The following is a 14,077-nucleotide window of genomic DNA, read 5'->3' on the forward strand; positions in this document are numbered from 1 at the left end:
TTTTTTTATGGTATAAACCAACCAATCCTCATGCCGCTGTTTAATGTTTCCACGCCCTCTTCGCGAAGATGGTGACGTCCATTAGAGGCATCTTCTTCCAACAGGACGAAGTCATATTATGAAAAAGGCAAAGACTGTATCGTAGATTCAAAAAGATACGTGCGAGCATTGAAAATGAGACCCGTGAAGGTGTTGTATCCTGATAGTGAGAGGACATTTCAAACCTCGAAAAAAAATGTCAGATCAAATCGGCACAAGCAGTCTGACAGTTGTGTCCAAAATGAAGGACTGTCAACGACCATTAAAAAAATTAGACAACTGATCGTGTTTTCAGCAAGTCATGGAGTGCCAGAAACGGCAAAGCATCCTCCGCGCCGGGAACATACAACCAATCTGAAGGACCAAGGAGGTGGCCTCAAATTCGAAAGGACCGTCCCTGGTGACAAAAGATTGGCGTAAGTATCTGTGCATGTTGGCTATCGACCTATGTTAGATAATTGAGTGAATATATCCGCTTTCATTATAATGGCTAGTAGAGGTTTAGTAACTACGGTCTATGATGTATGTTTGCATGTAGACTTTGTATGAAGTCAAGATACATAGCCTGCTATCTGGACTGAACATCAACTATCTTTTCGCCATCTAACCCGGACGACACTAGGCCAATTGGACCTCCCGGTCGCGGCCGGTTACGACAGGGTCTCTGATGGCACAGCTGGGGCTGCAGTACAGCGACCTTGACCACTGCGCCACCCGGGAGGCCCTGAGTGTATGATTTTGAAGTTCTATACTCTACTGTATATTGACAATACTTTCCCCTTGTAGCCATATTTTCTCAGCCAGACCCATCCTGGCTGACATTCCCTCAGGACCAGCGTGGTCAGTCTGTGCCACTGTCCCTGATCTGTGACAACGTGCGGGAACCTGGGCACCATCCTGCCATAATGTCCTGCTCGCCAAGGGTATGTCATGATGATAAACTGAGGATGGGCATAATCCAATTTATAGAAATGTTACACCCTATTCAAGTCAATGATGCCATATTGGATGGACTGGTGGCCATTTTGAGTGTACCCATAGGAGCTGATAGTGAGGAATTAGTGTGTGAACTTGTGCACTACTCTGGATGGTTCTTTCACTAAGTATCTTGTGTAGGTCTCTTTTCACAGGCTGTGTGGACGCTTGGGAACCTAAGGTGCTGCGAGCAGTGATTGGTGCCCATTTCCGCCTTCCCCAGCTTGGACTGGGACGACATTCAAAACCAGCTGCCAAAGTCTGACTGTCCACGTAGCAGACAACTGCAGCGGCTATGAGAGAGAAATAGCTGAGAACATGGAAGCAAACCAGTCCAACAAACCTTCAAAGGCAGGGGACTTTGGATGGGTGAGTAGCAGGCCTAATTGTAAAGACATGCACAATGAGGAATATCAGATTCCAAACGGTCACTTCCAAGAGCGGCGACCAAGTTGTACCATGAAGGCTGGGCTCAGGGGAACACAGGCCTTGTGATTGGTGGAGAAACTCATGGACTGAGTCTGGAAGCCGTCCAATTGGCTGAGAGAACTGCCGGTCCAAGACTGTTCATCCCTGGAGTGGACAGTCTCAACTCAGCCATGGCAACCAGCATGCTCCTGTTTGAAGGCAGCTGTTAAACATAATGGAGACGTCTTGGAGGAAATCTTAATCTAAAGTGCAATTTCCATGATTTTCCTGGAAGCCATTTTCAGTGTAACGGACATGTTATTCCTGGTGTCACTTTTTCCATGCATACATTCTAGACTGCACAACACCTCTTCACTGTATCTCATGTCAGACTGACTCATATGGATGGATTTCATTTCCATATTCAACTCGGCTAATAAAAGTGAAATAAAAATCAGCGTTTGGCTGAAAATGACCATTACCACGATGTGAAATGTGTTCTTTCCGGGCTGCCTATTTACTCAATTATATCTTCCAATTCCTGCCAGTGTGGCTTTGTAAGCTTCACTTACACTCCACACAGTTGCCTACTATATTTCCTGCCAGTTATGACTAAACTGCTGCCATTCAAGATGACTGCTTAATCTCTATACTGGACATGTGCATGTCTGTTTAGCAAGGGAAATAACCTGTCAATTAACAACTTCACTGATGGGCATATGAAAGCAATTATCATAGTAACCACAGTGGCACCTGAAGCAATTTGGGAACATTTACTGTAGGAAAGGAAGTTGTAGGGTAAAAAAAACTACTTAATTGAAAGGTGTGAAATACTTGGTTGTCTTACACTGTAAACAAATGGGTTGTACACAGTCTGACATCAAGACAAATTGTACTTAAAAAAATATATATAAATGGAAACTAAATTGAGGTCATGATGCATTATCAATAATGGACACAGGTAGGTGATACCAAGCTAATACTGTAAAATACATTTTCTCAATGGAATAAAACTGCTTGACCAAGTGAATGAGAACTGGCCTCATGGATAGAGGAAGTTGCCAGACAGTTGTGCTTAACAGTGCATTTTAATGGCTGTGAAGTCATGATTAAAGACGACCAGGGAGTGACAGAAAATGTGAATTAATACTTCACTTAGTTGCTAAGATGGATTTTAAATGCCATTTTTGTGCCTTAAAAATATCTGGCCTTTTCAAGAGAGGATCTTCACAGAAAATCATCTTAAAATGTCATGGTGGTTGAGATGGAAACAATGATAAGACTACCATCTCTCGTATCATGGAGAACATGACATGGTATGGTATTTGAAATACCATTCACAATACAAAACAAGCAAATACAGACAAAATGACCTTTTAAAACAGGGAAATCAGACATTGTTAGGTCTATACTGTATGCACAGCGGTCATACTATTCTGCAGCACCTTTTAAACAGAAGAACAATAACACCAGACGGAAGATCAGAACATTTTCTGCACTGCATACTTGTAAATTACAACTACAGAACATTTGTTGCAATCATTTTATTCTTTCCCAGCAATGAGGGTTCGGCAAAAGAAAGAGACATTGTGAAAATTCAAGTCCATTGGGTCAACATTGTGTGGTTTCTTCTCGTATCAAGAAATGCCAATAATGAAACTGATCAAATAAGCTATTGGAGCCAAAAAGCAACAGAATGTCCATATTACTGTAGGGGCTTTAGGCAATGCAAGGCACCAAAGGAGAAGACTCCATGAGAGAAAGACCTGTCTAAAAAAAGTTGATATCAGTCAAAAGTGAGACCTTTGACAGAAAGGGGGAGACTGGAGAGGAGGCTGGCTGGTGGTGGTAGCCGGGAGTTCAGGGTTTGATGGAGGTGTGGGTTCAGTCCCATAAGTTTAGGTGTGTCCCCTAAATGGCACCCTATTCCCTATATAGTGCACTACTTTAGACCAGGACTATGGACCTTGGTCAAATGCAGTGCACCATATGCAGGGAATAGAGTGTCGTTTGGGACAGTCTAGCCGTGCTCTCTAGATGGGCTCTGGTTTGAGCTTTTCAGCCAGAAAGTCTTGGACAAAGGTCTCCACCACGGCCGGTGTGATCTCCTCCACGTCCTTAACGTACTTGGCCCGGGCAGACATGTCCAGGATGGTGAGCAGAGGTGCTGCCTCTGGGAGGTTGGTGTAGTCACGCAGGGAGTCACTCATGTCATCCTGGGAACACAGACAGGTCAGTCATGATCATACAACAATCTTGTCTACCAGCCTGTCTATATGTGGTAGTAATTGTGCCTGGGGAAGAAGTTGTATGACAAAGTGAAGTGGCGTGGCCTAGTTTACATATAGTCAACAACACTTTATCCTGTGTGTCATGCAAAAGGAATTGCGAGATAATTGCTAACATCCTTATGACCGAATATAAAAACATAATTGCTTTCAATCAGTTCTGACTTGATTTTGGTATTAAAAAAACTGGGACACAAGATTAACTATGGCACTTAATATAACTCAATGGATTCACAACTGAAGGTGATAATGTCAATGTCTGCTTGAAGACTGGGGAGGGAGCTCTTCTTTTCTCTCCTGCAGGCAGTGTTCACAAACCAGGTCTCCATCATGCACCCCACTGTGGGAGAGAGGGGGAACAGGAGGGGGTCCAACAACATCCATCCCTTCAAAGCCTCACCCACAGACTACAAGGCTGGGAAGCTTCAGAGACACATCACAGCGTGTTTGGATAGTGTACGTGGGTGAGAAGGAGGGGGAGAGAGTGGTGTATTCCCTCATGTCTGGTGAGAAATAGTAGAAATGGGTGTGTGGTGGAGCTTTGACGACAGAGTTAGTGAGGACAGACTTATGTCACTGAATGTCTTTTTACAAGCCTTGTTCAGTCCCAGGCTTGATCTCACCTCTCACCCTTTTAACAACTGGGAATTACAGACACTCATAAGACAGCAGGAATAACTCACTATAACACCACAGCAGACAGGAAGCGGCACCCCAGCCCACTCGGAGGGGCTATCAATTATTCAGAGAAAATAACATGCACTTTTTGGCAATACTTGCAACCGCATGTCATTTCAGTTAGTAATCTTAGAGGAAGCTTTTCCCCACTTCAACAAAGCTGCATTAGTTCCAGTCAGTCCAGACTTTTCTTCTAAATGTTAGAGGATTCCAAGTGTTGATTTGTGAAGTCACATTTCAGCTCTGTCATGCCAGATTAGTATATGACATCTTCTGAGATGGTCTCTCCCTTCCTCGTGACAGGATGAGCTGATTTCTACTCAACTAAGCCCTCTGGGTGAGAGAGACTTGGAAGAGATCAAAGAACAATTTCATATGGAAAATATTTCAAAATAGAGAAGTGACAGAACACGACCACAAGCTGGCGCTGTCGCAAAGGCTTGGCCCCGTCATTAAATCACAGCTTTTCACAAAATGTTTTTTCTTTTTTGGAGTAACGCTCCCGTTATCTGGAAAAATGGCAGTAAAACATTTCAACCTAAATGAATTGAACTGCACAATCAGCTCTCTGACCAGTTTGGCCACTTTGTTACCTAAAAAGGACAAGTATGTATGCCAACACAGTTTGACTTGTTGCGAAACCGCTAGCAGAACAGTTGAGTTTCCTGTGGCATGTAAGATCTGGAGAGCTCACTTCCCCTGAATCTCTACCATCTGATCTGGGATCAGATAGTCTTAAACCTATTCAACTTCAGAAAAATATACAATGAAACTAATTGCTACACTTATGAGGATGTTTAATGGATGATTCATGTAGCCACAAGCTACATTCCTAAGCTTGAGAAAATCTGTGACTCCTCACATCCCCCATAAAGTCTTCTCTTGCAAGCTCAGATTGAAGATACATCCTCGGCATTGCCTTCGAAAGGAACCACAGAAAGAGAAATCACAGGAGTCTCTCTGTTAGCATGGCCTCCCAGCCTCTTAGATATGAAGAGATGTAATCTCCATGGCTGTCTTCTTCTCTGTGGGAAGTCTTGAGTCTTCCTTTGTGTGGCTGCTAACCATGTGTAAACTGTTATTCATGAGAAGCAACCAGTCCAGCTGTGCGAGTGATAAAGAGACTGGCCCCCCATCCTCGCTCTCCAGCCCAGCTCTGAATACAAAGACAAAAGGGTATCTATGCTATGCTACGTATGGCCTGCAGTCACTGACTGACTGCCGTGATAAGGCTCCCGTGTGCGTTTACCATATGGAACCTCCTGCTGCACCATGTCAGGTTTATTCTGACCATTGTAGCACTGTGGCATTCCAAAGAGTAGACGACGTTCATCAGATAAGGACCTGCAAAGATAAGAAGCTCCCGTTGGCCAGACGGCCTGGAAAGCAGCCTACTGATTGGTCAGCTTGAGAGTCTCCAGGCGTTGTGAAATTCAGGATACAATCGGCACAGCGATATGACTGGCTGAACAACGGCCTATCAGTCTGTATCACTGGGAGATTCAGGCTGGAAACCCATAGTTACTGAGAATCACTGTATCAAAGGATAGGATATAGGCCAGCTCGACCCTGTATCTTTACATACTGTACATTGTAAAGCACTGTTAGACCTAATGAAAAGTGTTTTTAATTCAATAAATAGTTATGTTGCTTTAAATGACAGGGATTTGCCTGTGAGGTTATTGCTTCTTGATGATTGATTGTTTCATTTCTTCTAACTGTTGAACTGTATTGCCAGTAAGAGACACAGGAGATGAGTGTTTTCTAAAAACACCAGACTGCTTGGACGTAAATAACTAGTGGAGAGGCCAACCTGTCTGGCTCACAACACACACAGTGTGACACAGGTCTGTGTCTACATGACCTTTGTACCCTGGGGTCAGGGAGGTTAGCAGGTGATACGGGCGGCAGACTAAACTATTGTCAGGATCTCCTATTCCTGGCTAAACCTGGGAAGATCAAGGCAAAGAAGACAACTATACCCCAAGTATCTCATAGTTAATAATATAGAAAACACTGTAGATATAAAATACATAACATTTACAGTATTTGTCTTTATTGCAATCACAAATATCCATCAATCCCCATGAATTTTCTCTGTAAATAGGGCATCTTCTTCATCTTCAGCCTCCAGTATTTATGCTGCAGTAGTTTGTGTCGGGGGGCTAAGGTCAGTTAGTTATATCTGGAGTACTTCTCCTGTCTTATCTGGTGTCCTGTGTGAATTTAAGTATTCTCTCTCTAATTCTCTCTCTCGGAGGAGGAGGAGGACCTGAGCTCTAGGACCATGCCTCAGGACTACCTGGCATGATGACTCCTTGCTGTCCCCAGTCCACCTGGCCGTGCTGCTGCTCCAGTTTCAACTGTTCTGCCTGCGGCTATGGACTCCTGACCTGTTCACCGGACGTGCTACCTGTCCCAGACCTATTATTTGACCATGCAGGTCATTTATGAACATTTGAACATCTTGGCCATGTTCTGTTATATTCTTCACCCACACAGCCAGAAGAGGACTGGCCACCCCTCATAGGTTCCTCTCTAGGTTTCTTCCTAGGTTCTGGCCTTTCAAGGGAGTTTTTCCTAGCCAACGTGCTTCAACACCTGTATTGCTTGCTGTTTGGGGTTTTAGGCTGTTTTTTTTTACAGCACTTTGAGATATCAGCTGATGTACGAAGGGCTATATAAATAAATTTGATCTTCTAATTTTTACCTTTATTTTACTAGGCAAGTCATTTAAGAACAAATTCTTATTTTCAATGACGGCCTAGGAACAGTGGGTTAACTGCCTGTTCAGGGGCAGAACGACAGATTTTACCTTGTCAGCTAGGGGATTCGAACTTGCAACCTTTCGGTTACTAGTCCAACACTCTAACCACTAGGCTACCCTGCCGCCCCGTGGTACAACCGTAGGTTGCAAGTCCATTTCTCTTAGCCTCTCTGTGACTGATAGGGTGGGGTAAGGAGATCCCCTCTCATTTTCTTCAGGCCAGGCTCTCCATGTTGGGCTGCCAGCATTGTACTGTCTCACTGATTAAGTAAACCATCCCCAGCACAGCAGCTGGCAGACGTGCAGGCAGGCCTCACCCAGGCCAGGGCCCTGCGGGCTGCATGGGGGTCCATCCTGTAACCTCAGCCTCTGCCTGGCATAACAGAGAGCCCAATGGGTCCATGGCAGGGAGTGATATCTAACAGGGTATACACATTCGGTCTCCAAAATGTTACCTTATTCCCCATAGGGCCCCATATAGGGAATAGGGTGCCATTTATAGGGAATAGGATGTCATTTGGGACTACCCCCCCAGTCTGGAACAGATCGAGTGCTGGTGAATTCAGATCCAGCTACATGTAACCCAGACGATGAGAAAACTGTACCTGTCTGTTATAGACTGAACATTAACCTAGAAAGCAACACAGACCTTTCAGCTGAGAAACAGATTCACTGATGTAACATTCATTAGAATGGGTCCAATCCAGATGAATATAAATACCAATCAGTATGCAACAAATCCCCAAACAGGAGAAAAGGTAAAGAGAGAGGGTGTTAGTATGTCGTCTTAGCCCCAGTGTGTCTGTGTCCATAGCATTAAGGCTGACAGAGCGCAGAGTGGCCTCAGGCATCCAGGCAGAGGGTAAGACAGGACAGAGGGTAAGACAGGACAGAGGGGGAGCACCTGTGCAGCTCCCCATGGCTGAAACCTAAACCATCTGACATGGGACACCGTCCTTACCCCCCCGTGCCCTGTGAGCAGAGAAGTGAGGGAGGAAAGGGGGAGCTAGCTAATCTGGTAATTACGGCTGTCCCTGCTGCTAACTCCACAAGCTCTGGAAAGGATGAGAAGGAAAAACAAGAGATAAGAGTTAAGAAAACTCCATGTTCCCTCCTGCACTGAGGGCAGGCAAGTGGGTGGGCGGAAAGATCGAGGGAGAACAGCCATCAGACACACGGCCAGCTAAATTCTGGGCCATGGGCCTTGTGGTGTGCCTCACATAAAAGTGAAAGGGGGTTTCATCCCTCAGAAATGGCCCCTCTGACATTATACTGTAGCTTATGTCAGTAGGGGAGTAGTGGCATGTTCTCCACCGGAGGATTATGATATGTGATAACTAAAGCAGATGGAACATCATGCCAGAGCATAGCAACAAGCAAACACACAGACAACCACAGTAGAGGAGATGTACAGTACACAAGACAGGAATGCAAAACAACTAAAATGCCAAAATATAAGACAGATTTCATCACATGTGAATATTCTCATCTAGGTCAGCTGGAGGTGTTTGTGTGTGTGTCCATTATCTTACCTCTCCAGCCACGAAGAAGAGCAGTGGTGTCTCCTCCTCCTTGGCTTTGTACTTAGCCATGATCTTCTCTGCGATTGGCTGGATCAGCTCCTTCGCCGGCTCCAGCTCTCCCTCCTCCTCCGTATCTGAACAAGAGATACACAGGTGTCAAAAGTATGAAAAGAGTCAAAAGAGGAAAAGTTGAGAGAAGAAGAGGAGAGAAATTGGCATGAAGACTAGAGAGAGGACAGGAAGAAGAGAGAAAGAAGGTAAATGAGCAGAGAACAGGAGGAGGAGAGGTCTGAGGGGGTGAGTGAATGGACAGATGAGCAGATGAGTGAGGAGACAAAAGGAGGAGAGCAGATGGTCTGTGGCTGACCCCTTCGGATCTGATCTCAGGGCCTGAAATCATGAGGTCATCAGTTTGCACCCGGTCACTCCATTCTCACATTGCTGTCTTATTGTCTCGTCTGGCTTGATGGTTGCCCTGTCCACTTTGGCCTAAGCCACTTAGCAGAGGATGGCATCCATCTCTCGCACTGCTAACAAACAAATAGACAGACAAACCATTTCCTTCGCTCCGCCCAACTCTTGCATGTTCACAGACTTAAAATAGCATGTGGCCGTACAACTGATCTGTTCACTTTTACTACATGAACAATGCTATTTAGAATGTAGAATACATAGTCTGAAGGGTTGGTTTGGTAGAAACCAGCACTGAATGCTCCTCCATTCACCCACAAAGAGCACGAGGTAGGGCCTCTCGTGGAGGTGCACGGTAGGGACTGACATTGAAATGTTCATCCACTTATCTACTCACCCACAAAGAGCACGAGGCAAGGCCCCTCATGGAGCTGCACAGCGTTAGATTCGCTGAGCTCCAGTACGGGCCGGGGGTGCCAGGGGAAGAGCCGACACTCTGGGTCATTCAGCACCTCCACACGGCCCTGTCGCGTGATCATGTGACCCTCCGCGTCCAGCAGAATAAGGGTGGGAATACCTGGGAGGGAGGAAGACAGAGGAGAAAGAGGGCGAGAGAGAGAGGGGGAGGCAAGGTGGGAGAAAGAGAAATATGGAAACAGGGGGAGAGAACAATCATGAACTGTAGTTTCACTCTGCCACCGCCCCTCCTGTTCTTCCATGTTTTTCAGTTGCTCTCACCACATATGGCTGTATCTCTCACTGTTTATCTGTGTGGTATGGAGGAGCTTTTAATCCTTGAGGCTCTGACTGTCCTCTGCTCTCTGAACTCTCCAGTTCCCTCCCTCTCTCCATTCATCTCTTCTCAGACTCCCGCTGATTTTTCTTAACGCCCGACCCTCCTCTCCCACAGTCTTTCAGATTAGAATATCACTGTGTATTAACAGCCTTATCAGACACAGAGTGCACAGTGTGTGTTTGGCTGGGAGGAAGGGTGTGTGTGGTGATGGGCCAGTGTGAATAACAGGGGTTTGAATGGGGAAGCAGGGCAGTATCGACCAGTCCTGCAAGCACTCTGAACATTCCAGCCAGAAGAGGTAATGAGCCAGCACTTTGTCTACAACCACACTACTCCTCTCTACAGACAGACAGAGAGAGAGACAGAGAGAGGACCCTTACAGTATATCAGTTCAGGAGGAGACATCAGAGACAGTGTTGTACCTTGTATTCCAAAGAGTCTGTTGAGTCGTGATCGTCGGGCCTCGTCTGAGTATGGGACTGCCAACCAAGGCATCTCACTGAAGTACTGCTGAAAGGACTCCTCCGACCTGCGTTGGTGGGCAAACACAAAACAACACTCAGTTCCACTGTCAACTCCATTTATTTAGTCAATTCAATTAACATATCAGAGGAGCATGAGACTGTGTGTGTGTGTGTATTTTATATATATATATATAAATATGCTCGTGAGAGAGCGTGACAGAGAGAGAATGTATACGCGTGTGTGAAGGGAATACCGGTCAGCGCTGACAAACACCATCTCAAAATGTTGACCCGATTCCTTCACAGTGCGATATGATTCCAAGAGCACACGGGTCAGACTGCGGCATGGAGGGCACTGCAGGGACAACACATACGGACACACTCAACAAGTTATGGCATTAGTTTACAGAATGACCTAAATTGATCAGTCTATATAAAACAGTATATAATGATGACATGGTGTTTTCTGACTCTCTCTCCCTACATCTCTGCAGTGCTTCACCCTCATTTTTTTATGCATTTATTTATTTCACCTTTATTTAAACCAGGTAGGCAAGTTGAGAACAAGTTCTCATTTACAATTGCGACCTGGCCAAGATAAAGCAAATCAGTTCGACACGAACAACACAGAGTTACACATGGAGTAAAACAAACATACAGTCAATAATACAGCAGACAAATAAGTCTATATACGATGTGAGCAAATGAGGTGAGATAAGGGAGGTAAAGGCAAAGAAAGGCCATGGTGGCAAAGTAAATACAATATAGCAAGTAAAACACTGGAATGGTAGATTTGTAGTGGAAGAATGTGCAAAGTAGAGATGGAAATAATGGGGGTGCAAAGGAGCAAAATACATAAATAAATACAGTAGGGGTGGTAGTTGTTTGGCTAAATTATTAATGGGCTATGTACAGGTGCAGTAATCTGTGAGCTGCGCTGACAGCTGGTGCTTAAAGCTAGTGAGGGGGATAAGTGTTTCCAGTTTCAGAGATTTTTGCAGTTCGTTCCAGTCATTGGCAGCAGAGAACTGGAAGGCGAGGCGGCCAAAGTAAGAATTGGTTTTGGGGGTGACCAGAGAGATATACCTGCTGGAGCGCGTGTTACAGGTGGGTGCTGGAGGGTGACCAGGGAGCTGGGATAAGGGGGGACTTTAACTAGCAGGGTCTTGTAGATGACCTGGAGCCAGTGGGTTTGGCGACGAGTATGAAGCGAGGGCCAGCCAACGAGTGTACAGGTCGCGGTGGTTAGTATATGGGGCTTTGGTGACAAAACGGATGGCACTGTGATAGACTGCATCCAAATTATTGAGTAGGGTATTGGAGTCCATTTTGTAAATGACGTCGCCGAAGTCTAGGATCAGAAGGATGGTCAGTTTTACAAGGGTATGTTTGACAGCATGAGTGAAGGAGGCTTTGTTGCGAAATAGGAAGCCAATTCTAGATTTAACTTTGGATTGGAGATGCGAGTCTGGAAGGATGCGAGTCTGGAAGGAGAGTTTACAGTCTAACCAGACACCTAGGTATTTGTCCACATATTCTAAGTCAGAGCCGTCCAGAGCAGTGATGTTGGACGGGCAGGCAGCGAGCGGTTGAAGAGCATGCATTTAGTTTTACTTGTATGTAAGAGCAATTGGAGGCCACGGAAGGAGAGTTGTATGGCACTGAAGCTCGTCTGGAGGGTTGTTAACACAGTGTCCAAAGGGCCAGAAGTATACAGTATGGTGTCGTCTGCATAGAGGTGGATCAGAGACTCACCAGCAGCAAGAGCGACATCATTGATGTATACAGAGAAGAGAGTCGGGCCGAGAATTGAACCCTGTGGCACCCCCATAGAGACTGCCAGAGGCCCAGACAACAGGCCCTCCGATTTGACACACTGAACTCTATCAGAGAAATAGTTGGTGAACCAGGCGAGGCAATCATTTGAGAAACCAAATGATTGCCTCGCCTGGTTCACCAACTATTTTAACTAATGTTTCACCAGAAACCAGGACTAACATTTCCTTTTGTTTCCTGGCCCATTCAAATGTGAGAACCTAAGTACTCAGGATGGAACTCAGGATGGCCTTGGCTTGGAGGCATTTGTTGTTGTGAATGAGTGAGTGTTTTGAGAATGGTCTCTGGTCTAGTGTGTGTGTGTGTGTTGTATTCCCTCCACAGTCTCTCCCTTACAGGATATGGGGCAGTAGAGTAGAGCAGCGGCTGTGTGTGTGTGTGTGTGTGTGTGTGTGTGTGTGTGTGTGTGTGTGTGTGTGTGTGAGACATTAAGGTGGTATCAGAGTGCCAGCGGAGGCAGAGCTGTGTCTGAATAAAACAAACCAGACCAGTCTCAATCTCCATTTCCTCCTTTTCTTTCTCAGCCTCAGTGAAACACACAGCTAGAGATGAGCGTAAAGTCAGTGAGGAACTGTGTCTACTCTATCCTGCCGAGGATCACTTCAGGTCGTTGGTAAAAAGTAATCCACTGTCCATTTCAAGTTTGTAACCATCTCCTAATGGTGGGTGGATTTACGCTGGTAAGACAGGGGAATGTAGCCTTAAAATAATGCACAAACCTATACGATAGCTACCTCTACCTCATAACCCTGCACATCGACATATACTCCCTGTATATAGTCATGTAATTTTTACTCGTTATTCTTATTCAGTGTTTCTTGTCACTATTTCAATTTTTTTGTAGATTTAAAAATAAAATAAAAACTGCATCATTGGAAAAGTAAGCATTTTACTGTTAGTCTACACCTGTTGTTTACAAAGAAGTGACAAATAAAAATGTACCAATTTGTATTGGTTTGGAAAGTGGACTAGTCTGAGTGTGTCATGGCTTGCTAATGGCTTGTCTCTGGAGCTGAAGCCAGCACTGGCAGCTCATCATTGACACAAGCCTTTCATGAGTCACCAATTCACGACCGTCACACAGATGGGCAAGCCTAGCACTGATAGAGACAGACAATGGGTCTGAAGCCCACTGCCCACTTTAAAGGGCACTAGTAGGTGATGACAGCAAGGAGTGGAATAACTAGCGACTGTAGTCCCAGACAACGGAAGTCCCCTAACTTCTGTCCATCCCCTGGCTAAAGGCTGTTGTGTTTTCTCCCGCTGCGTCCTGCCGCCCTGCCACCCTGCCCTGGCTTTCACGGTTCCTCTCTGTTTAAACAGGGCTAAAGCTCATATCAGAAGACAGCTGGGTGCCTGAAAGGGGAAATGAGGCACCCCCTGCCTGCCCCACTCCCTGTGTGTGTGTCTGTCTATGTGCCCCTGCCTGCCCCACTCCCTGTGTGTGTGTCTGTCTATGTGTCCCTGCCTGCCCCACTCCCTGTGTGTGTGTCTGTCTATGTGCCCCTCCCTGCCCCACTCCCTGTGTGTGTGTCTGTCTATGTGCCCCTCCCTGCCCCACTCCCTGTGTGTGTGTCTGTCTATGTGCCCCTCCCTGCCCCACTCCCTGTGTGTGTGTCTGTCTATGTGCCCCTCCCTGCCCCACTCCCTGTGTGTGTGTCTGTCTATGTGCCCCTCCCTGCCCCACTTCCTGTGTGTGTGTGTCTGTCTATGTGCCCCTCCCTGCCCCACTCCCTGTGTGTGTGTCTGTCTATGTGCCCCTCCCTGCCCCACTCCCTGTGTGTGTGTCTGTCTATGTGCCCCTGCCTGCCCCACTCCCTGTGTGTGTGTCTGTCTATGTGCCCCTGCCTGCCCCACTCCCTGTGTGTGTGTCTGTCTATGTGCCCCTCCCT

At 46.1% G+C, this 14,077-nt stretch overlaps 1 protein-coding gene and 1 pseudogene across 3 annotated transcripts in view; one reads left to right on the forward strand and one right to left on the reverse strand.

The window, feature by feature from the left end:
- Positions 1-996: 996 nt before the first annotated feature.
- LOC135546455 (rRNA methyltransferase 3A, mitochondrial-like) lies at positions 997-1,921 on the forward strand (annotated as a pseudogene).
- Positions 1,922-2,180: 259 nt separating this feature from the next.
- Positions 2,181-14,077, reverse strand: part of LOC135546457 (nucleoredoxin-like) — a 60,090-nt gene continuing 48,193 nt past the window's right edge. For all 3 annotated transcript variants that reach the window (XM_064974888.1, XM_064974889.1, XM_064974890.1), the window contains exons 4-8: positions 10,604-10,704; positions 10,308-10,414; positions 9,487-9,666; positions 8,688-8,812; positions 2,181-3,638 (exon numbers count right to left, since the gene is read on the reverse strand). In XM_064974888.1, coding sequence (XP_064830960.1) covers positions 3,456-3,638; positions 8,688-8,812; positions 9,487-9,666; positions 10,308-10,414; positions 10,604-10,704 — 696 coding nt within the window. In that variant the 3' untranslated portion in view covers positions 2,181-3,455. The remainder of the gene's footprint in view (positions 3,639-8,687; positions 8,813-9,486; positions 9,667-10,307; positions 10,415-10,603; positions 10,705-14,077) is intronic.

Source organism: Oncorhynchus masou, chromosome 9 (assembly GCF_036934945.1).
Source record: "Oncorhynchus masou masou isolate Uvic2021 chromosome 9, UVic_Omas_1.1, whole genome shotgun sequence".
Taxonomy (NCBI): Eukaryota; Metazoa; Chordata; class Actinopteri; order Salmoniformes; family Salmonidae; genus Oncorhynchus; species Oncorhynchus masou.